The sequence below is a fragment of the Octopus bimaculoides genome, chromosome 15, assembly GCF_046866305.1.
Source record: "Octopus bimaculoides isolate indiv1 chromosome 15, ASM4686630v1, whole genome shotgun sequence".
Taxonomy (NCBI): Eukaryota; Metazoa; Mollusca; class Cephalopoda; order Octopoda; family Octopodidae; genus Octopus; species Octopus bimaculoides.
The window spans coordinates 19,877,499-19,900,482 of record NC_142942.1 but is presented as its reverse complement, the minus strand read 5'-3'; the positions used below and the strand labels follow the sequence as shown (position 1 = coordinate 19,900,482).

General features: G+C 38.0%; 1 protein-coding gene across 2 annotated transcripts; it reads left to right on the top strand.

The window, feature by feature from the left end:
- The first annotated feature begins 295 nt into the window (after positions 1 to 295).
- LOC106882689 (SAP30-binding protein) lies at positions 296 to 16,304 on the top strand. Of its 2 annotated transcripts, XM_014933452.3 has the most exons (11): positions 296 to 768; positions 2,519 to 2,581; positions 5,771 to 5,865; positions 6,326 to 6,368; positions 8,109 to 8,197; positions 9,294 to 9,385; positions 9,870 to 9,930; positions 10,683 to 10,734; positions 12,012 to 12,070; positions 13,547 to 13,595; positions 14,303 to 16,304. In XM_014933452.3, the coding sequence occupies exons 1-11, from the start codon at positions 444 to 446 to the stop codon at positions 14,488 to 14,490; spliced, it is 1,116 nt and encodes a 371-aa protein (XP_014788938.1). In that variant the 5' UTR covers positions 296 to 443; the 3' UTR covers positions 14,491 to 16,304. The 2 variants fall into 2 exon arrangements, with proteins under 2 accessions (XP_014788938.1, XP_014788939.1); XM_014933453.3 differs by lacking the exon at positions 2,519 to 2,581 and having other exon boundaries at positions 14,303 to 14,995.
- The last annotated feature ends 6,680 nt before the right edge of the window (positions 16,305 to 22,984 follow it).

Below are 22,984 nucleotides of genomic sequence, written 5' to 3'. Positions count from 1 at the left end.
CGCCTTCATTTTAATTGATGCCGCTGGTTGCCGTTGCAAATTCTCGGAACACGCTTCCCAAGTTAGCAGGAATAAAATACGAAAATATAAGGATTATATAAAACAAGTATCAGTCCATTTTCCCTAGATTTCAATAGTTGTTGGAGAAAATAGAATTATTATATAAAAAACGAATAATACGAAAAATAAATTTCTAATTTAGAAAGTAAATATCTGCCGACGAAGTAAATACGAAACCATGATTCTAAATGTTACTAACTTCCGGTTAATCCATTTCTTTTTCCCCTCGTTCTTCATCTTTTGCCGTTTCCGTTGTCGAAAGACCAAAGTTGTTAATTGAGATTCATTACCGTCTTTAATTACTTTCTGTGTTGGTTTACTTACTTATCTACACACACACACACACAACGTTTTATATATATTTAGGTTATATTTGCTGGGCAATGACGGAAACAGCTGGTATGCTTTCTATTGGGACGTACGGCGAGAATTCAGACGAAGAAAACGACGAAGCTGTCAGCGATGATGGAGACACACCGAACCACCACCACCACAACAACACCAACAACAATAACACCATCACACCGCCCAGTAAAGACTTGACAGAAGCCGTGGCCGTTGACAACATTTCAGATGATGAGATTAGACACGACAGCGAAAATAATAATAATAATAATCCCATCAATTCTGTGAAACCTCCTTTGCTGGATTTCAAAGACAACAGATCCGACGATGGATCGAAAGATTATAAAGTAAAGAAAGCCAAAAGTAAGTTCATTGTTGCTTCTATAATAATATTCTCTCGTCTTTTATGCTTTTACTCGACATTTTAGCCACCCTGGGGCACAACTCTACCATAAAATAATTTGCTTGTAGCATATTTTCTATTCGTATTCTTTTATTCGAGTTGTTGGCCAAACTGGGACAGCAATGTCGTTTAATTATTGACATTCCTACAGATGGATATCCCTAGAATTGAATATGAAATTCTTTGGACAATATCGAAAGATAACCACAGAGTTTTTATGATAGAAAACAACCAACTAATTTCGGTCAAACTAAAGGGTTTAGAATATTAGAATATTTTACTTTTTATTCCCACCCGGGTCAAACCCATTATTTTTTTTTATTCCCACCCGGGTCAAACCCTTTAGTTTAATCCTAATTTCTTGTCCTTTTCCCTTCTCCATGCTGTTCTGATAACTATTCCGAAGGTTCTGGTAAGATGTGTCGGAAAAATTTTTAAAGATAGAAGAAAAAAAAACAAAAAACAAGTAAAATTCACCTTAATTTTTATCGAAATTTATCAACCAAATTATCGAGTAAACCTCGGTATACATAGACACATCGTGGAGCACCTACATGGACGCTCAACCGGCTAGAAAGAGCAGTAGTATCATCTTCCTCAAACGGCACCAACTGAATAATTAATTATTTCGTTTGTATATTTTTTTTGTTTTTGGTTTCAATAATTGTTATTACAGTTAAGAAAACATTTTATTTCCCAGTTATTCGAATGAATAAAATAATATTAAATAAACCGTGTAGTAACTTCTGGTGGTTATCGTTATTCAATGGTGACTTCAAACGAGGGAGTCACGGTGAATTTGACTTCAAAATTTAACGTTCGGTAGCTTGAATATAATTTTGTTTCACCCTACTACAATTTGAGGTTACCCCTTCAAATAAAACCCGTTTTATTTAAATAGTATTTTCTCCAGGCAATCTTCTATTTTATTGTGTAAAAGCAACTCAGTAAAATTTGACAACGGAAGTATAAAAAAATTGACAGGGCAGAAACGAAACGTATCCAAAGATCTCACGTGTGAATCTAAATTTACTGAGAAACCAACTTCGGAATTTCAGGCAAGACTTCCCCCCGTCATCCCCACTATTTCCGAATTTCATTTCTTGTCTAAATAATATATTCTATAGATGAAGATATTCAGTAAATACTATTTCAATGGCGAAGGTAAAGGACATGGACCTTTCGGTTATTGTTTTTGGGTTTTTTTTTCTACAGAAACCTACCTTTTTGACTGCGGATATTCCGAATCTGCACAAAAAAAAAAAAAGAAAAATAATTAATAAAAAACCGGTATTTCAAAATTTTGACCGCCCCTACCTCACCTCCCAGTTTTTCACCTTTTTTAGAATTTTTTTTTTTTTGGCGAAATACGGAGAATATGATCCTGAAAAAAAAATTTGTAAAATTTCAATTTTTCAAAAAAATAAAAATAAAAGTAAATGAACAACATTCCCTCCACTCCGCCTTCTCAACCTTTAAATATCTGAGCCAGATCCGAAAGCTGGATTTTTTGGCGGTGTGTGTTGGGGGCACAGTGCACAGAAAAGTAAATAAAAAATCAATAACTCCTGACCTATTCTTTTAATATTGATCTAGAGCAGGATTAAGACCAACTGATGCCTTAAGCACATCCCGACAATGGTTCCTCCCTTCTCCACTCTGCCATTGTTCAACTGACAAAACATTAACACACAATCCTTTCTATTGTAGGAACAAGGCCTGAAAGTTTGGAGGAGGGGTCTAGTTCAACTCATCGACCCCAGTATTCAACTGGTACTTATTTTATTGACCCTGAAAGGATGAAAGGCAGAATCGACTACACTGGAATTTGAACTCGTTGTAAAGCTGGAAAAAATGCTGCTAAGCACTCTGGCGCTTCTGCCAGTTTGACACAAAATTTACCGTTCTAAATGTGAAATGATAGATTACAAATTGTTTTCTTCTCAGCCAGACTCTGCAATTCTTAAATACAACCTGTTTTATGATTTTAATTTATTTCACATTAAATAGCAGTAAACAAGTGTTTCATATTGTTTTATGTCTGTTTCCCCAAGGTAGCTTGGCTGAGACAAATGTATTATCCTTACTTAAAACCAGGCAAGAGTTAATGATGCCTTTCCTGCTGCTAACTTTCACCTATTTTTTCTTGTAGGGATCTCTTATTTTATGTCTTCAAAGACACAACGCCAGCAGACAAGTTGTTGACTACAATGTCACCACGTCTAGCAAATCAGTTTTGCAAATATGAGCAATAATAGACACTTGCATATGTATATATATAACGTCTGCTTTCCATGCTGGCATGGGTTGGACAGTTTGACATGAAGCTGACTAGCAGGGAGCTGTCCAGACTCCACTTGTCTTTTGTGGCATAGATTTTTATGGTTGGATGCTCTTCTTAAAGCCAACCACTTAACAGAGTGCACTGGGTGCTTTTTATGTGCCACCAGCATGGATGCGTTTACACAGCACTGGCACCTGAAAAGACAAGCCTGTATGTGTGGAAGAGAGCAATTTTACTTAGCTTGATGCATCTTATCTATATATATATATATCCTCATTGTCATCATTTCCTACCATCCCTGCCTGCCTGCAGTAGAATGCGTATTAACATGTGATAATTGCTTCCATGGCACGAATTTGTATTATTGGACATACCTCATGTTAGTTTCAACGTCTTCTGTGCTGGTTTAGAGCATGTTGGAAGTGGGTATTAATTAAATTGGGAGCTTTCCTTCTTCTAGATTGGTTGCTTTCACTGCAATTAAACAGCTCAATCTACTTGTACAAAATATATATTTAATTCCATAGGTGGGACTCTAACAGGAGCTACTGTTCTGGGTCAGAACGCACTTGGGAGTAATGATAATTAATGAGGGCTCCATGTTCCCTAGAATTCCAGGTCTTTTGAACCGGAGCCTCACCATCAGATCCAGTTTAATGTCATACCCATAGTGTATATGTGTGTGTATATATACATATATATATATATATATATATATATATATATATATATATATATGTATATATAGTTAAAAAAAACACAAAAAAACAACAAAGTGAGGACGTGATACGGATAGTGTTATTGGACACTCAGGAAAGGAAAGAGAGAGTGTATGACGTTTCGGGCGTAGCCCTTCGTCGGAAAGATGGAAAGTTCGGAGAATGGAAAAACAGGAAGTGTCCCTTTGTGTCTGTTTGTCCCCCACCGCCACTTGGCGTGTTTACATTCCTGTAACTTAACAATTTGGCAAAAGAGACTGATAAAATAAGTACGAGGCTTAAAAATAGGTACTGGGGTCGATTTATTCGATTACAAATTCAAGGTTTTTATCCCAGCATGGCCACAGCTTAATGACTGAAACAAGTAAAAGATCAGATATATATGTCTATATATATATATATATATATATATAGAGTGAGAGAGAGAGAGAGATATGTATAACTATATGTGGCAGGCTCCTTTCAGTTTTCATTTATCTGATCCATTTACAAAACATTGGTTGGTCTGGGATTATAGGGGAGAACACTTGCCCCAAGGTGCCACACTGTAGAATTGATCCTAGACCCATGTATTAAGTACACACCCATGCCAACAAAATATTTAAAAAAATAACCTTTAGCCCTTTATCGTTCAGGTTACTCAATTAAATGTAATGCCTGTTTGTTCACATTGCAATTAATCATGCATTATCTCCTAGCTTTGAGATTTCGATGATGTGAGGATTCATATTTGGAATGACATTGTAGATTAGGTGTGGGAGGTCATGTCTGGTTGGCTTGAACATAAAGCGGAATGTTTGGGCCGGATGTAATGCTAATGGGTTAAGAATACTCAGAGCTGTTGCTTGGGCTGTTGATGCTCACTTCCCTAAATTCTGGCAAGGATTTTCCCTAATAGATGTTAGTTATTGGTGTAAAAGCCAAAGAGACACCATTCATCAACTGGCAGTTAATCCTAAGAGAGAAAGAAGAAACAAAGAATAGATCCTTCCCTCACTCAGGATGTGGAGGTGTGTGGCTTAGTGGCTAGGGTGTTGGATTCCTGGTTATGAGATTGTGGTTTCAATTCCTGGACTGAGTGACGCGTTGTGTTCGTGAGCAAAACACTTCATTTCATGTTGCTCCAGTCCGCTCACCTGGCAAGTATCTTCTACTATAGCCTCAGGCTGACCTAAGCTTTGTGAGTGGATTTGGTAGACGGAAGCTGAAAGATGCCTGTTCTGTGTGTGTGTGTGTGTGTATATGTATATATATGTGTGTGTTTTTGTGTCTGTTTGTCCCCTCATCACCACTTGCCAGCTGGTGGTAGTTTGTTTATGTCCCTGTAACTTAGCAGTTTGGCAAATGAGGTCGATAGAATAAGTACCAGACTTAACAGAAAAAAAAAAAATACTGGGGTCGATTCATTTGGCTAAAAAGACTTGTTCAAGGCGGTACCCCAGCATGGCTGCAGTCTAATGGCTGAAACAAATAAAAACAAAAAAGACATATATAGATGAATATAGACACACACACATATACATACATACACACGCACAGAGTTAAGACTAATGTTTGCTTGAGTTAAGGTTTTTAAAGTGAGAAAGTTAAAACTAGGGGACAGATGTAAGCAAACCCTTTTGTTACCATAGTTCTGTTGGGGTACATTGCAATGAATTTTGAACATAATCGAAGAATTCAGTAAATTAACTTAGTCATTAATAATCTGGTGTTTGGAATATAAATTAGCATGAAATCTAATCTTACTCGAAAGACTTTAGTTGACTTCGAAACAGGAATTATTTATTTTAGAAACTGGAACACACTCAGGTGGGTTGGTTTGTATGGAAATGGTTTCAGAGGTTTGTGGAACCCAATTAGTTCTGCATCTTTGATTTTTCAATGAATCATTGTTGTGATTCACAAAACTTTACCATTTCTACATTCAGTGACGTGTGTCCTTCTCCTCATTTTTTGCAGCTCGTTTAGTGTCCTATGGCAATGATTTTGAAGACAAAAGTGAATCGGAGAAGGAAGATAGTGATGTTGACCCTGATCCTGAGAAGTTTCTTGTCGTAAGTTATTTTCATAGTTTCACATTTTGGATATTGTAGTTGTTGTTACTCTCTTTTACTGGTTTTAGTCTTTGGATTGTGGCCATGCTGGGGCACCATCATCAAGGGTTTCAGTTACTATAGTACGTTGGCCTAAAACAGCACATTCATTTTACACCTGTAAACACACACACATGTATGAGGTGATGAACATAAAACAGGAAGACTATCTGGGCCTGTTATAACTGGCTTGAACATGAAAGGGTTAAACTTCCAATTTCAGACAGGAAAATGGCAAAAATTCTATTGCTTGAAGTTAGATCACACTCTAATGTGGTCAATAAATCTTGTCTTCTGTGTGTTGGCTGTTGGAATTGTTTCTTAGTTAATTACTAATTAATTAATTTTACTTTTTGTACTGAAACAATGATTATTGCTAATTTTAAAGTTAAATTTTTTTTTTTTTTTTCTGTGTATGTAGGTGAGTCAAGATAAAGATTCTGTATTGAAACCAGAACAAGCCTGTAAGTATATCAATCACTTTTCTGTTTAGCTAGTCACCCTTGATCTGCTGGAACTATCACAAAAACCTGCCAGCCATGATCATCCAGCCATTTCTCAGAGATAGAATACATAGAGCTCCATTATTTATTCCGTCCCTCCCTTTTTTGCCCTCTTGCAGCAGCCATATTTCTATAGGATTTGGTAAAATATTTCCAACTTTATGCATTAGTAGTTCTTTAGCACTGATAGATCTACAATGAAAGGCTTTTCTACCATGACCATTCCATTGTTTGGTACAGACATGACATCATTATCTCATGTGTCCTTCCTTTACTTCTGAGATTGTAGAGTTGTGAGGGTTTCTGTAGTTGTCTCTCTGAGTACTTGCCAACCCTTCTTGTGCTGGTGCCATATTAAAATGCTCCCGTTACACTTCTGTAAAGGGGTTGACCATAGGGAAGGCATCCAGCCATAGAAACCAAACCATATGCCACCTATTAGCACCAGTCTATGGGAGCAGCAGCTCCCAATAAAAATGCCTGTCTGTGATGATTTGTCCGACCCATGCCAGCATGGAAAGCAGAGATGAAATGATGATGATGATGACTTAAGGGATTAAGTGACTGTATGGGTATGTCCTTGTTAGTTTGTTATATATTGCTGTATTATGTTATTATTGATGATCTTAGATTAAATCATGACATGTTGCTGTATAAATTTGATAGTCACCAACTGAAATCTCATAACTTACATTTATAAAAATATTAATATAAATATGGAGTGGTTGGCGTTAGGAAGGGCATCCAGCTGTAGAAACTCTGCCAAATCAGATTGGAGCCTGGTGCAGCCATCTGGTTCGCCAGTCCTCAGTCAAATCGTCCAACCCATGCTAGCATGGGAGGTGGACGTTAAACGATGATGATGATGATTACTATCACAAGTGCATTGGTAATAAAAGTATCAAGTTGGTGGTTTATAATTTGAGTGAGATTTAGCTGCTATTTCTAGCAAGTAAAACAGCTTTGTAGAGGCACCCCTTTCCCATTGTTATTTCAGATGTGTCTGACACTTTAGTACACCAGTTCACTTAGTTGACAGAAATACTGTTCAGCAGATGCTGTAGAAATGTTGCTCGTTAGGCAATATCTCGTATTCGTTAAACCCTATCAAACTACCAAAGCTAATTATCGACTGTTAAAAGTGCTCCAGAAAATATTTACTTTTAAATTTGGTCTTGAAGATTTTATCCCTTGTCTTCTGTTTCTCTTGGACAAAGATCTAAATTGGCCCAAACTGTAGGATATGGTGCATTATCCCATAGCTTCAACATTTCGATGACGTGATTGTTTATTTTTAGAATGACATTGTGAATAGGTGTGAGAGGCCAGATCTGGATTGTTTGAACATTAAACAAGTAGAATATTTGGGGCCAGATATGGCCCATTTGACTCCAGCATTCGGATTATTCTGTCTAATTTAATGCTTATTTATTCACATTGTTCTGAATTGAACAGGCTTTATCTCATAGCTTTCAGATTTTGTTGTGATTGTATATTTTTAGAGTGACATTGTAGGGTAGGTGTGAGAGGCTGGATCTGGTCAGTTTCAACATAAAACGGGAAGAATATCTGGACCAGATATGGCCAGTTTAAATGCTAAAGGGTTAAATCTCTCTCTCTCTCCCCCTCTCTCTCCTTCTCTCTCTCTCTCTCTCTCATATTCTTCAATGTTTCATATCTGATTATCCTTCTCTTCATCAGCTTCTTTATCTCGAAGTGTACAAAACATGGCTGCTGATGAGATACAACTCCCACCAGAACCACCTGGTCGATGTTCTCGAGCTTTACAGGTAAGTACACCTTGCTTTTCAATCATTCTTTACCGCCTTTAATTTCTTCCTCCCTTCCCTTTAGTCCTAGATATACTATGACTGAAAAATTATAGAATGCCCACAGCCTTAACACCTTTCACTATTTTCCTATTAACCTTCCTGAGGCAGGCCCTGGTCCTAACATCCAAATTCTGCTGTGGTTGACAATACTTTTTGTTCTTTTGGGGTTGATAAAATAAGTACCAAGCAAGTACAGGGGTCGATGGAATCAGCACCCTCTGCAGTACCATTGCCGGCTTTGTGCCAAAATTAGAAAGTGTTGTTGTCGTTAGCGTAATGGATGTATTATGAAGCCAGTGGTTACGATTCTTCATGTCCTGAGTTGAAATCCCTGCCAAATTAACCTAAGCCTTTTATTTTTCTGGGGTCTTTAGAAGAAAGTGCTAGCTAAGGACAGGGGTTGATTCAGTTGACTACCCCTTCCTTCTCAAGAGGTTAGGGCCTTGTGCCCTATAAAATTTTCATCATCATCATCTTTATTATAATATTTTAAAGGATTGACGTAATTTTTCGTATTGTCTATTATAGTTGTTGCTGTTATTATTAAGGTGACGAGCTGGCAGAATTGTTAGTACGCGGGGCAAAATGCTTAGCAGTATTTTGCCTGTCACTACATTCTGAGTTCAAATTCCACCGAGGTCAACTTCCAGCCTTCCGGGGTCAATAAATTAAGTACCAGTGAAACACTGGAGTCAATGTAATCCACTGTCCCCCTCCCCCAAGATTTCAGGCCTTGTGCCTATTGTAGAAAGGATTATCATTATTATTATTATTATTATTATTATTATTATTATTATTATTATTATTATTATTATTAAGGTGGCGAGCTGGCAGAATCCTTACCACATGGGGTGAAAGCATTTCGTCCGTCTCTATGTTCTGAGTTGAAATTCCTCCATGGTCGACTTTATCTTTCATCCTTTCGGGGGTCGATAAAATAAGTACCAGTTGAATACCGGGGCTGATGTAATCAACAAGTCCCCTCCCTCAAAATTTCAGGCCTTGTGCCTTTAGTAGAAAGGATTATTATTATTATTATTATTATTTGTTTCAGGAGAAAATAGCCCACCACTATAATAAAATGAAGCAAGAAGGTTGTAATTTAAGTCTAAGCATTCAGAAACGGAAGGGTTTTCGAAATCCAAGGTATGAGGACATTATTATTATTATTACTGTTGTTTGTATTTCAATAATCTTATTTTTATAATTTATTTTTTTCCATTGCGTACCCAACTATAACTGTATACCCTGGGTACATATGTACAGATGCATTTTGGTTTGAAATTACTCAATGTAATGTGTGTCTGAGACACCTAGTGGTACTGTTTCTGTATGTCTGTGTGTAACTTTTGGGATGCTGTGTATATCTATTGTAAATAATGTGTGTGTGTTCACTAGGGTACTCTTTAGCTATTGAAGTACTATATGTAATATGTGTGTCCTGGTCCTCTACATATGCTTTTTTAACTGCTGGGGTACTGTACTCTATATGATGTGTTGAGTACTTGGTATTGCTTTCTTTCCATATGATGTGTATGGATGTATGAACTGTTTATTTGATATATATCTCTAATTTTCTGCATGTATTATTCTAACAGTAATATGTAAATTATTTCCAATCTATTTGCAGTATTTATGAAAAATTAATTGAATTCTGTCAAATTAATGAGAAAGGCACAAATTACCCACCTGTAAGTCTTGATTGATTCCTACCTTGTTTATATATCTTTTATTTTCTTATTTCATATTTAGTTTCTTCTGCTAGCTTGTGGGGGGTGGTAGGTGGTGTTTGTTGGGTTGTGGTCCTAATACAGCCGACTTATGGTCATCAGAGACATGGTTAGAACCAAGGTGCTACACAATGGATCTGAACCAGAAACCATGTGGTTGGGACGCAAACGTCCTGACCACACAATAATATATTTCTACTGGTTTATAGATAATATTCATGGTTTAGCCCTTTTGATAGCAACCCGACTGAAACCGGCTCTGGCTTTATAGTACAAATAACTAAATTCTTTGTTATATTTAAAATTAATTGAAAGAAACATAGAGCATCTCAACAGAAATATGGTAAAAAAAAAGGGCTAACTAATAATTAATTTAACCCTTTTGATACCAACCCGGCCGAAACTGCTTCTGGCTTTGTAGTACAAATGTCTTGTTTTCAAAAGTTCTGAATTAAAATTTTCCACCAAACCTTAGTCACAATTTATGTTCCTAACACTAGTTGAATGATAACTAAGTTATTTTAGTAAATTCTTTGTTATATTTAAAATTAATTGAAAGAAACACAGAGCATCTCAAAATAAATACGGTAACAAAAGGGTTAAATATGATTTTCTGGCAAAATAAATTAAATTTGAAGCTTTCCTTTGATTTTTTAATTAAAAAATTAATTTTTTTTGGTTAAAATTTCACTTTCTCATTTTATATTTTTCAGGAAATATTTGATCCTTTAGTCTGGGGTTCCGACTCTTTGTATGATTCCTTAGGTAAGAGCTCAAACATTTCTGTCTCTTTACTATTACTACTACTACTACTACTAATGATTTTCCTGCTTTCCTTTGTGAAAGCACTTGGCTTAGTGGTAAAGATATTTGGCTCACAATCGATAGGTTGTGAGTTTGATTCCCGACAGCGCGTTATGTCATGTGTGCCCCCTTTGTTACGCAGTCGACGTCTACACCATAGTCTGGTTCTTGTCACACCCAATGCTTGTTATATCCTGATCTATTGATTCGACTGTGTCCACTATCCACTGCTTTAACTCCTGTAAGCCTTGTGGAAATGAAGGTATGAACAGCTTCTCTTTCTGATACCCCCAAAGGAAAAAGTTGCAGGGTGTTGGGTGAGGGAAATGCCTGTGTGTGTGTGTGTGGAGGGGGGGGGGTAGATCATCAATAGTAAATCATTCACCGCTGCGTAGCCAATTCAGCATTCTAGAAGATGCTGGTTGAGGTAATCGTGTATGGGTCTATGCCAATGTGGCAGGGCCCTGTCTTGCTGCATAATGAAGTCGGGGTACCTCTTCTCCCACCTGAGCCAACAACCAAATGGACAGCACACTGAGGTAGGTGCACCCTGTAACAATGGACTATTCATTTTGAATTAGTCTGTGTTGTGTTTGTAGATTGAAGGGCTTCTGCATTTTCCACATAAAAGGCATTGGTTAGCATAAACTATGGTAAAAGACACTAACCCAAGGTACTGTACAACGGAATTGAACCTGGAACCACAGGGTTGCTTAGTGAACTACTTAATCACACTGCCATGCTAATTTTCCTTTCTTTCTTTCTTGGTTTACTTTTAATACTTTATCCTCTACTACTATAGTAATCCCTTGACTATCACAAGTTCTAAAACCTTCCACAAAAATAATTAAAGTCTAAATATAAATACTTGTCAGTCGCAGAAACCCTTGGTATACTAAGGAGGAGTCTGCAGTAAATTTGTGCTGGTGGCACGTAAAAGCACCCTCTACACTCTTGGAGGGGTTGGCGTTAGGAAGGGCATCCAGCTGTAGAAACTCTGCCAGATCAGACTGGAGCCTGGTGTAGCCATCTGGTTCACCAGTCCTCAGTCAAATCGTCCAACCCATGCTAGCATGGAAAGCGGACGTTAAACGATGATGATGATGATGATTAGCCATAAAAATCCACAATGTACTGAGTGCATGATAGGAGAACTGCGCTGTGACGAGGGATTACTCTACTAGTAATAATGATAATAATAATAATATAAATATCATTTGAATTCCATTTGTTTCCAGATAAAATGCAGAAACTGGACATGGAGAAACGAGAGAAAGAACGCAAAGAAAGAACCAAAGTAAGTAACTCCTCAGACATGTCTCTGTTGTCTTTCACGTGTGTTCTTGGACTGTGTACTCCTAATGGTACACGTTCCTGGACTGTTGTGTACTCCTGGTATTACAGCTATTTCTGGAGTGTGTATCCTTAAGATTGGACATGCTGCTGTGTCAGAATGGTATTCACTAAAGAGTCTTCATATGTGTGAATAAGGATCAGTATCCAGCCCCCCCCATCTTCTTACCCTGTGTGTGTGGCTTTTATCTTGCTTCACCCATTTGGCTGTGGCCATGCTGGGGCACTGCCTTGAGGAATTTTAGTTGAATGAATTGACCCCCCCCAGGATTGATTTAATTTTTTTAAAGCCTGGTACTTATTCTGTCGGACCTTTTTTGCTGGACTGTAACTTACAAAGTTACAGGGACGTAGACACACCAACAGCGGTTGTCAAGCAGTGATGACACACACACATACACACCAACACAACCGACAAGCTTCTTTCAGTTTCTGCTCACCAAAATCCACTTACAAGGCTTTGGTCAGCCTGAGAGTATAGTAGAAGACACTTGCCCAAGGTGCCATGCAGTGGGACTGAACCTGGAACCATGTAGTTGGGAAGCAAGCTTCTTACCACACAACCACACTTGAACCTGTTTGTGTGTGTATACATACACACAGCTAAGATTCAAGATTACCAAATTTGATTTTATATCCCTGTGTATCAAAGAAAAATTTCAAAATATCAACACAAGACGTTTATGTATTGAACATGTTCCAGTGGCTTGATATCATCATCATCATCATCCAGTGTTTTAAATCCGGGGTTTTGTCCCCATTAATGGGGGTGGCTGGATCTGCCTCAATGTCATAGCAATCGAGGTAGGCAGGTGCAGCCCACCCCAACCTTTGGGCTGGCTGGTGCCCATTCTCCTTTGCTATCATGAGGCTATTTTGGAGCTGGATTTTCTAGAGAGAGGATCCCCTTGCTTACCCCCAACTTCAGTTTTTAGGCATGTGTGGTCCGGAGATCAAGGCCTCTACCATGGTTTTTAAGAAATTTGGTGGAAAACTAGCTCAGGAAGGCATTATATAAAGACATTATATTCATGTAGTTTAGTGTAGAAATAAAAGTTTCTAGTTTTACTACAATCTGGGAGAACTGAAACGGTTCAACCAGTCATTGGTAAACTTTGACCTACAGGTCTCGTGGTCTGTGCAACTTTTTATTTGCACATCAATGAAAAATTACTTTGAATTTTTTCGGAGTGTAGCCTGCCTCTCAGGAAAGGTTGCCTAATTTTGGGTTAACCTTAGTTATGAGATTTTAAGTTTTGTGTTGTTGCATGTAGTAGTAGCAGCAGTAGAAGTTGTGTGATGTTTGATACAAGATTACCAATGACTGTGGTTTAGTTTCTTTCAGTTAGTCTTAGCTACTTCCTGTCTGTGAAAAGTGTATGGCAGAAAATTGTTGACGTCGTTTTTTATATTATTTCAGATTGAGTTTGTAACAGGGACGAAGAAATTGTCGACAGAAGGACCAGTTGGTAAGTTGCTCTACATTGATCATCATTGTCCCCTCTGCCAGCAGCACCACCACCATCAGTTTTGTTTTAACCCTTTATTTTTAGTCATCCTTATTATCAACACCACCATCACCCCTACTCTAATTTCCACTGTTGTCATCACCATCATTGTGTTCATGCTTGTATTTCTATATTTCATAGATGAAAAATTTATATGTACACTTACTTACTGGTGTCCTCATCTTGATTGTTGCTTTTCACTACATTTCGGCTGTTATATGCTCCATCCTTCTTCAGGTGTCTTGTAATTCACCTTAGTGCCCTGTCTGAGATTGAACTCAGAGCCTCTAGGTGACTGCCCTGCATTAACTAGTACCTTTATCCTAAGGTGAAGCACGAGACACCTGAAGATGGCTGGAACTTACAACAGCCAAAGCTTAGTGAAAGCAACAATCAAAGCAACTTGCTCAAGGTGCCACGCAATAGGATTGAACCTGGAACCATGGGGTTGGGAAGCAAGCTTCTTAGAACACAACCACACCTGTGCCTTTATCATCCTCATCATTATCAGTCATCATTGTCACCATCATCATCATATTTCTCATCATTGTACATTCCATAATCATTCATTCACTCAACATCATTATCATCACCATCATCAACTTCATTATATTATTCTTGTTATATTTTTACGTATTCAAAAAGAAAATCTCTATTTCCAATTTCAGAGAAGAAACGCAAGACGAAGTGGGACGCCCAGCCGCAGGGTGTCACCACGGCACCAGCTGCTCTTGTGCGGCAACCAGTAGTCACATCAGCAATGTTAAATGCAGCCAGGGGCGCACTCACGACAGCAGTGACCGGCACAAAGAGTACGGTAATTCCAGCCCTTGGTAATATCCTCAAGAGCAAATGAAGACCATTGCATTCCAAGACTGCAAAACTTGGAATATTCCCAAACTAAATAGACTTCCTTCAGCATCAATCTCTTTCCCTTCTACTCATTCCTCTTTCTTTCTTTCATATTTGGATGGATATACCGTATTTTAACATGTTTAAGGAACCCCCTAATTTAGGGGGGCTTAAGATTTGGAAAAAAAGTTTTGTAAGGGATTATAATACTGTCCATGTATAAGAAGCTCCCATATTTTTTAACCTAATTTTTGACAGAAAAGGGTTTCTAATACATGTTAAAATAGGGTAATTTTTTTTTTCCCCTGCAAGGAGGGAACTGCGAGTTGGCCTGGTCTTTGCTAAAGGTACTTGAGAACCAGGTAGAAGCAATGTGGGAGGCCGACTCCTTTCCCTGCTAATCATTGACGCCAGTGTATAGCTGGTACTTTTGTTGATTTAAAAAAAAATTTTTTTTAACTGGAGATTTAAAACTAATTACTAACGAACCAACCACAGCAGGATTTGAACTCAGAAAATTGTGGAAGTCAGTTTGGTAACAACATAACAACATCCTGGCTAACACCAAACGATGTAGGGATATCTATGTGGTTGCATCACCTGCTAGAAATAGCAACCAGATATCCCTCAAATTGCTCACTTACTATCTCAATACAGTAAGGACACATTGATGCAGTTCTGAATATATTATGACAAAATAAAAGACATGATGGTCATGGCTGGAATACCTTTGATCCTTCTTCTGCTACATTAGGGCTGACCTTTGGATAAACAGCAATTACATCAATTAATATTAATTACTATAATATATTGCAAATTATGTAGTCCTAGATATAGTGACTGAATAGACAGGTTGGTCATGGCCGGAATATGTTTAGTGTTTTTTTTTTTAATATCATTTGTTTCAGTCATTAGGCTTTGGCCATACTGGAGCACTGCCTTGATGAACTTTAGTTGAATGGATTGACCCCAGTCCTTTATTTTGTTTTTTGTTTTTAAAGGTTGTACTTATTCTATTGGTCCCTTTTGCTGAATTGCTAAGTTACCATGATGTAGACACACCAACACCAGTTGTCAAGTGGTTGTGGAAGATAAACACACATACATACATACATACATATATATATATATATATATATATATATATATATATATATATATATATATACATGGCGTTAGGAAGGGCATCTAGCTGTAGAAACTCTGCCAGATCAGATTGGGCCTGGTGCAGCCATCTGGTGTCACCAGTCCTCAGTCACATTTGCCACGTTCTTCTTCAACCAGACTGATTGCAACCTCATTTCTTGCAGGTGTATTGAACCACTGGCCAGGCTCACCAGCTGGTCACCTTTCAGCCTTGATAATCACTTTGAGGTGAGGCATTACTCCCATTCACTCCAAAATGCACTTGAAGGTGTGGACGTTGGGGTGAGTTGCATGTAGCATAATCTGGAGATCTGCTATTATCTGTCTGTTGACATTTGGGTTGAGCCTACAGTACAGTCCAGTGATTAAAACAAATAATCAGTAAAGCCTTGTGTTAGGTGATCTTCAAATATGGTCAGAGGTTATCATGAAGATATTTGGGTATGGTCAGAGGTCACTATTATCTGTTGCCTAAGTGTCTGAGGTCAAAGTTCACTCTATTCTTCCCAGTTGGTGTGTCTGAGAAAGTGAAGAATTTTCTGTATATAATCATAAAAATAATATATTCATCTCTAAATGTTTCCATTCCATCCCACCCTGTCTCTTGTGTTCATCTTGGATGCTGAAAGACTGAATTTGTAAATATTGTAAATAAACTTCTACTTTCTTAAATTATTATTATATCTGATTTATTCATCAACCAATTAAATGTCAATTCATTTTTGTTTGTAATTACTTCTACATTTTTATGACTTTTTATTTATATTTGCTTGCTCCCAGCAAGAAAGATTGACACAGTTTTGGTAAAGTTGAATAATTGTGTATTTTTGAAAACATCTGTACAGTTTTGCTGGATCTCATTATTGAATAGAAGTGGAAGAACCTAGAATCGATTCCATAGACTGAGGTTAAAAATATTTTTCATCTGTGTTTGTGTGTGATGTTGGTGATGAGAAAAATGTGGGCCTTACAAATCGATGAAAGTACAGACATCAGCAACAAAACTCAACTCATTTCATTTCTGCAAATCATCAGAAGTGGTAAAAATCATAAGTCAGTTTTCCTTTTGTTGTGATTTGAAGGAAAAAACGACAGGAGATGTCTTTAACCTGGTAAACCAAAATGCCTTATTGAGAGGGATGCAGTGACAAACTTGTATTAGCGTTTGGACTGATGGCGCTCCATCCATGGAGGGTCGAAAGAAAGGCTTCGTTCCTCATGTATTACAAAAAAATTCACAAGTTAAAATTGTATATTGCATGATTCACCATGAAGTTTTGGTGTCAAAATTCTCTACCTGGTGGTCTCCTGAAGATGATGGACAACGTTAAAATGGTGATTTACATAAAATTGCATTTCCTGCAGTGCAAACTTTTTGCATTCCTATCTGAAAATATGGATTCTGACTTTAAGTGTTTACTGCTTCATACAGGAGTGTGATGATTCTCAAAAGGAAAAGTGCTCTCTCGATTTATCTCTGCGAACTGAAATAATGTGTTTATTCGATGCTGAAAATTCTGGATTTGAATTTCTTAATGATAATTGGTGGCTAGAAGTAGCATTTCTCAACGATCTTTCTGAGAAGCTGAACGTTTTAAATTTGAGTCTGCAAGGAGTGAACGAAAATATTATAATTACTGGCAAATTAGTCTTTCACCGACAACTTAGAACTGGATAAGGAAAGTTAGAAACTCACAGCTTGATTGCTTCCCAAGCCTAGAGGTTTTTCCAAACAAATTAAAAATTTTGTCAGAAGTGCGGTAGACGGTAGAAAACCTGTCTGTATCATTTTCTAAGTATTTTCCATCACTTGATTATCAAATGTACGAGTGGGTCATTAATCCTTTTGCAAGATACGACAGTAGACATCTGCCATTACCCCATTACTTACCAGTGATCTCATATGAGATCACTTAAAAATTACAAATTTCGTAATTTTCTGTCAATATTTACACATATCTAACCTTTTTGCTATACCTACTAGGTATATTTCTCTGATATTCAAATGAGGTTTGCTAAATTTTCACTCAATATCTCGCTTATTTCTATTTAAAATGTTATTTTGATCATTCCAGCATGTTTCTAAGGCTGTTTTATGCTAGAAATCAAAGTTTCATAAAAAAATTCCAGTTAATAGAATTATGGGAGGTAATGGGTTAACATTAATAGAAGAAAATTTAATAGACCTGACAAACGATCCTGTGCACAAAGCCACATTTTCTGTGTTAGAATTGTCAGAATTTTGGATTTTACTTTGGAGCCTATATCATCGATTAGCTACTACAGCCGTTAAATCTATGTTGCCCTTTGGATCATCGTATCTTTGCGAATTAGGTATCCCTGCGCTTATGGAAATGAAAAAATTTTAAAAAAGCGGGAACGATTACAGACGGTAAATGAGGAATTAGGTATTTGTTTATGTAATTTAGAGTCGTGTTTTGATAAAATTCTTTCTCGATATCAATTGCATCATTCTCATTAAAAACATTATTGTATTATATGTTGATAAAACAATGTTATTTTATTATTACCGTAATAAGAATTTATTTATTTTTATTCATACTAATGAAGTATATTCAATTTTGTTGGGATTTCTATCTGGTGTGCCGCAAAATAAATTTACCTCACCCAGTGTTGTAAGGTAAAAAAATTTTGGCAGACACTGCTCTAACCCATGCTAGCATGGAAAGCAGATGCCAAATGACGATGAGGAATACGCGATACCTGCAGGAAAAAAAAAGGCAGGGCTGCTCATGGCTGTAACGCTTTTGATCAAATGCCTGTTCAATGAAGGGAGAACTAGGGTCTAACAACTTAAGATATATGGACAAGGGGCGTAACTCTGTGCGAGCATATTGCAAGGGAAGTAAGCATGTTTTTTTTTAAAGGGACATAACCCTGAAATTATTTTTAATTTAAGCATCTACGCGAAGATAAGATTAAGACACGTTCTTTCACTTGTTTGTCATTTGACTGCGGCCATGCTGGAGCATACATGCAAGCGTGGCTGTGTGGTAAGAAGCTTGCTTCCCAACCACATGGTTCCGGGTTCAGTCCCATTGCGTTGCAAGTGTCTTCTATAGCCTCGGGCCAACCAAAGCCTTGTGAGTGGATTTGGTAGATGGAAACTGAAAGAGCCTTGCCGTGTGTATATCTGTAGTTGGAGGGAGAGTAGGCGATGACTGACAGCACAGAAAGAATCAAAGCACAACAAAGTGGTAATACAATAGCGAGGGGAGGGAGATGACGTTTGGGTGAGTAGGTTTCAAGAGAGTGGGGAGGGGAGGATTATTTGGTAGTACTGTAAAAGAACTCAAGATGTTGGGTCTTCAACCAGGCCTTTCATGATACCCTTTAAAGACAGGAACTTTTCAGCATCCCTTTTGTAATGTATGGAAATCCAAGGTAAAGCAATCAACCCTGGATGCTTTTTTTTTAAAAAAGAGGACGGAGGAATCTTCAACTGTAGTAGAATCTTTAGGACCTCCAGAAAAAACTGACAAAAGATGGTTAGGAAGAACGACCCTCATTCTCCCTCCTTGTCTGCTTCATCCATGCATACTGAAACACCTACCACACTTAAGGTAAGTGTACATTTATTTATATATGTATTTTTTACTTTATTTCTTTATTTATTTGTTCTTTATGCAATTGTTTATTTGTCTAGCATCTGTTTTTCTATCTTGGTGTTGATGTAGCCGATGACAGTACCGCCTGATTGGCATGATCATAGCCAGCTTTGCCTCACCGGCACATGTGCCGGTGGCACGAGGAATGCAACATTTGAGTGTGGTCGTTGCCAGTGCCGCCGGGCTAGCTCCTGTAATATGTTACATGACTATAGTTGATTAAATCCTAAAGAATTCCTGTGTTTTGATGACCTTTACTACAAATTATGACTAAAAACCAATCAGGACTTCTTTACAGCGCACCCTGCCCAAGTGTCATGAGATGGGAAAAGTAGAAGGCTGTTTAGGGTTTGTCGTAAGCTTAGTAGAGGCTTCAAAAATTGTTTCCTGCAGGAGTGCTAAGTGTTTGTCTCCCAAGAAATGTCATTCTGGAGATCTTCCAAACTCATGCCCCTACAAATACTGACAAAAACGAGAAAGTAGTTAGAATTCTGCCAAGAGCTAGAAGAAGTGCTAACTCATGAATCTACTTGCGCCATAGTGGTGGGAAATTTCAAGGATTAGGTTGGAAAAGGGTGGCAGGGAGAGAAATATATTAGAAACTCTGGATTAAGAGAGAGAAATGAAAGAGAAGGTTTGACTACCATGGCAGAGGCAAGAAGACTTTACATAGGGAATAGCCTTTCCAGTCTTTACAAACCCATTCATAAAGTCTGTCTGTCTGTGCATGTGTGCGTGATATTTGCTTGTATTGCCCTGTGCATTTGTGTGTGTGTGTATTAAACGATGATGATGATATTAGGTTGGAAAGAAAATCCTGTTTCATACCATGTCGGGAAAGTAACAGATACTGCTTTGGTCCTCACCGCATAAAGTGAACCATTTTTGGATTGTCTTGTTACGTGTGATGAAAAATTGGATTCTTTTCAACAATAGTAAGCGTTCTGCACGGTGGTTGGTGAGAGACGAAGTGCAATACAACTCCCAAAAATATTCACCAAAAGAAAAAGCTAATGGTGTCTGTTTGGTGGTCCAGCGCTGGTGTCATCCACTACAACTTCATGAGACCTGGCAAGTCAATTAGAGCGGATGTATACATCAACCAATTGGATGAAATGAGTGAACTTGCAATTAAACAATAGAGGTTGGTCAATACAGACAGGCCAATTCTCTTGCAAGACAATGCTCGACCACATGTTGCACAAAGAATGCTACTCAAGTTACAGGAACTGAACTTGGAAGTACTCAGTCATCCACCATATTCACCAGACCTTGCACCAACTGACTATCACATTTTCCAGGCATTAGACAACTCTTTGCAAGGAATAAACTTCAAATCTGAAGAAGATGCGAAAACAGCCTTTTGTGATTTCATCACTTCTTGCTCTCCAGAATTCTTTGCTGCCAGCATAAATAAGCTACTGATAAAATGGCAAAATTGTGTTGATAATTTAGGTGCATACTTTGATTTACTGCACTGCTTTTTGCTGAGATAAAGTAAAAAGAACTTTCAGTTCAAAATCGAACATTTCATTCTTAATGACCTGATATAAACATCCATAAATATAAATGATGCAGTCTGAACTGGCCAATGACCAATGAACTGTTGAAATCACTGTCAAGAAAATCTTTAAAAATATTTTACTCTACACCTGTGTCATTTATTCAGTCGTTCAGTTAATGTTTGTTGGTTTTTATGCTTATAAAAATGGTGTTCAGCCACACTTGTATACACATGCATATATTCTGTTAGAAAAACAGCTAAAAGAATAATTTTATCTGTTCACACAATATTGATAACAAAGTGTAGTGTGAAGCTAGGTTAAATAATTTATTGCTTCCCTTCTTAACAAATAGCATAAATCATTGATCAACAAAATTAATAGGTTTTTGAGCAAAAAAAAGAAAAACTGGCCATATTTAGAGTTTAGTTGAATTGCCTGGCTTCAGAGATTTCTTCAGATTTAAGTTTTACATTTAAGTTTGAATGTATGCCATATACATTCATACATACACTCATACACATTTTGTTGTTGTTGGCACTCCGTCGCTTACGACATCTAGGGTTCCAGTTGATCTGATCAACGAAACAGCCTGCTCGTGAAATTAACGTGCAAGTGGCTGAGCACTCCACAGACGCGTGTACCCTTACCGTAGTTCTCAGGGATATTCAGCATGACACAGAGTGAGACAAGGCTGACCATTTGAATTACAGGCACAACAGAAACAGGAAGAAAGAGTGAGAGAAAGTTGTGGTGAAAGAGTACAGCAGGGTTCGCCACCATACCCTGCCGGAGCCTCGTGGAGCTTTAGGTGTTTTCACTCGATAAACACTCACAACGCCCGGTCTGGGAATCGAAACCGTGATCCTATGACCGTGAGTCCGCTGCCCTAACCACTGGTCCATTGCGCCTCCACATACACTTATATATAGATACTTGCATACATACACAGATACACACATATATACATCATGATGCATCTCTCTTGCATACTGTCCTAGCAGTTCTTTGCTCATCTTTCCCCCCACACCATTTCTTTATTTTCTTCTTCAGCCACAATTTCATAACTTCCTTAAGTTCCAGATGTTATCCTAGAAAAGAAGCCTATAAACAAAGTTTGATATGTTTGAAAATAAATTTAGGACAGTTTTACATAAGAGAGGCATCGAATGTTGTGTGCAAGAGAGAAGACTGCACTGGTATGGTCATGTGATGCGTATGGACGAGGACAGCTGTGTAAAGAAGTGCCGAACTCTAATTGTCAGAGGGAACCTATGGAAGAGGTAGACCCAGGAAGACATGGGATGAAGGGGTGAGAAAGGATCCTTGGGTGCTAGGTCTCAATAAGGAAATGTCAAGGGACCAGGAGGTGTGGCGATTTGCTGTACTTGAGGTGTGTCAAGCTAAGTAAAACTGCTGTCAGCCATAAATACAGGTTTCTTTGTATATGCGTGTGTAAATACACATTTACACACACACACACACACACACACACATGTGTGTGTGTGAGTCCGTGTGCTTGACCATAGCAGACATACTCTTTACTCTTTTACCTGTTTCAGTCATTTGACTGTGGCCATGCTGGGGCACCGCCTTTAGTCGAACAAATCGACCCCAGGACTTATTCTTTGTAAGCCTAGTACTTATTCTATCGGTTTCTTTTGCCAAACTGCTAAGTTATGGGGATGTAAACACACCAGCATCAGTTGTCAAGTGATGGTGGGGAGACAAACACACACACAAACACACACACACAAACACACACACACACACACACACACACACACACACACATATATATATATATATATACACACACACACACGACGGGCTTCTTTTCAGTTTCTGTCTACCAAATCCACTCACAAGGCTTTGGTTAGCCCGAGGCTATAGTAGAAGACACTTGCCCAAGGTACCACACAGTGGGACTGAACCCGGAGCCATGTGGTTGGTAAGCAAGCTACTTACCACACAGCCACTCCAGACATGTATAAAAATGTACAATAGATCAAAACAAAGAGCTCCAAAGCTACAAGTCTATACGTATACATACAGGCCTGTCTTTTACAGGTTCCAGTGCCACATAAAATGCACTCATGCCGGTGCTGTATAAATGCACCCCTGTGCCAGTGGCACGTAAAAAACACTCAGCACACTCTGTAAAGTGTGGTTGGCATTAGGAAGGGCATCAAGCCATAGCAACCATCCGGCTGTAGAAACC

Bases quoted from the DNA above. Each gene is read 5' to 3' on its own strand.
- LOC106882689 (XM_014933452.3), top strand. From the start codon at position 444: ATGACGGAAACAGCTGGTATGCTTTCTATTGGGACGTACGGCGAGAAT. The intron at 9,386-9,869 runs GTATGAGGACAT...ATCTATTTGCAG, and splicing joins AAGGGTTTTCGAAATCCAAG to TATTTATGAAAAATTAATTG. The intron at 12,071-13,546 runs GTAAGTAACTCC...ATATTATTTCAG, and splicing joins AACGCAAAGAAAGAACCAAA to ATTGAGTTTGTAACAGGGAC.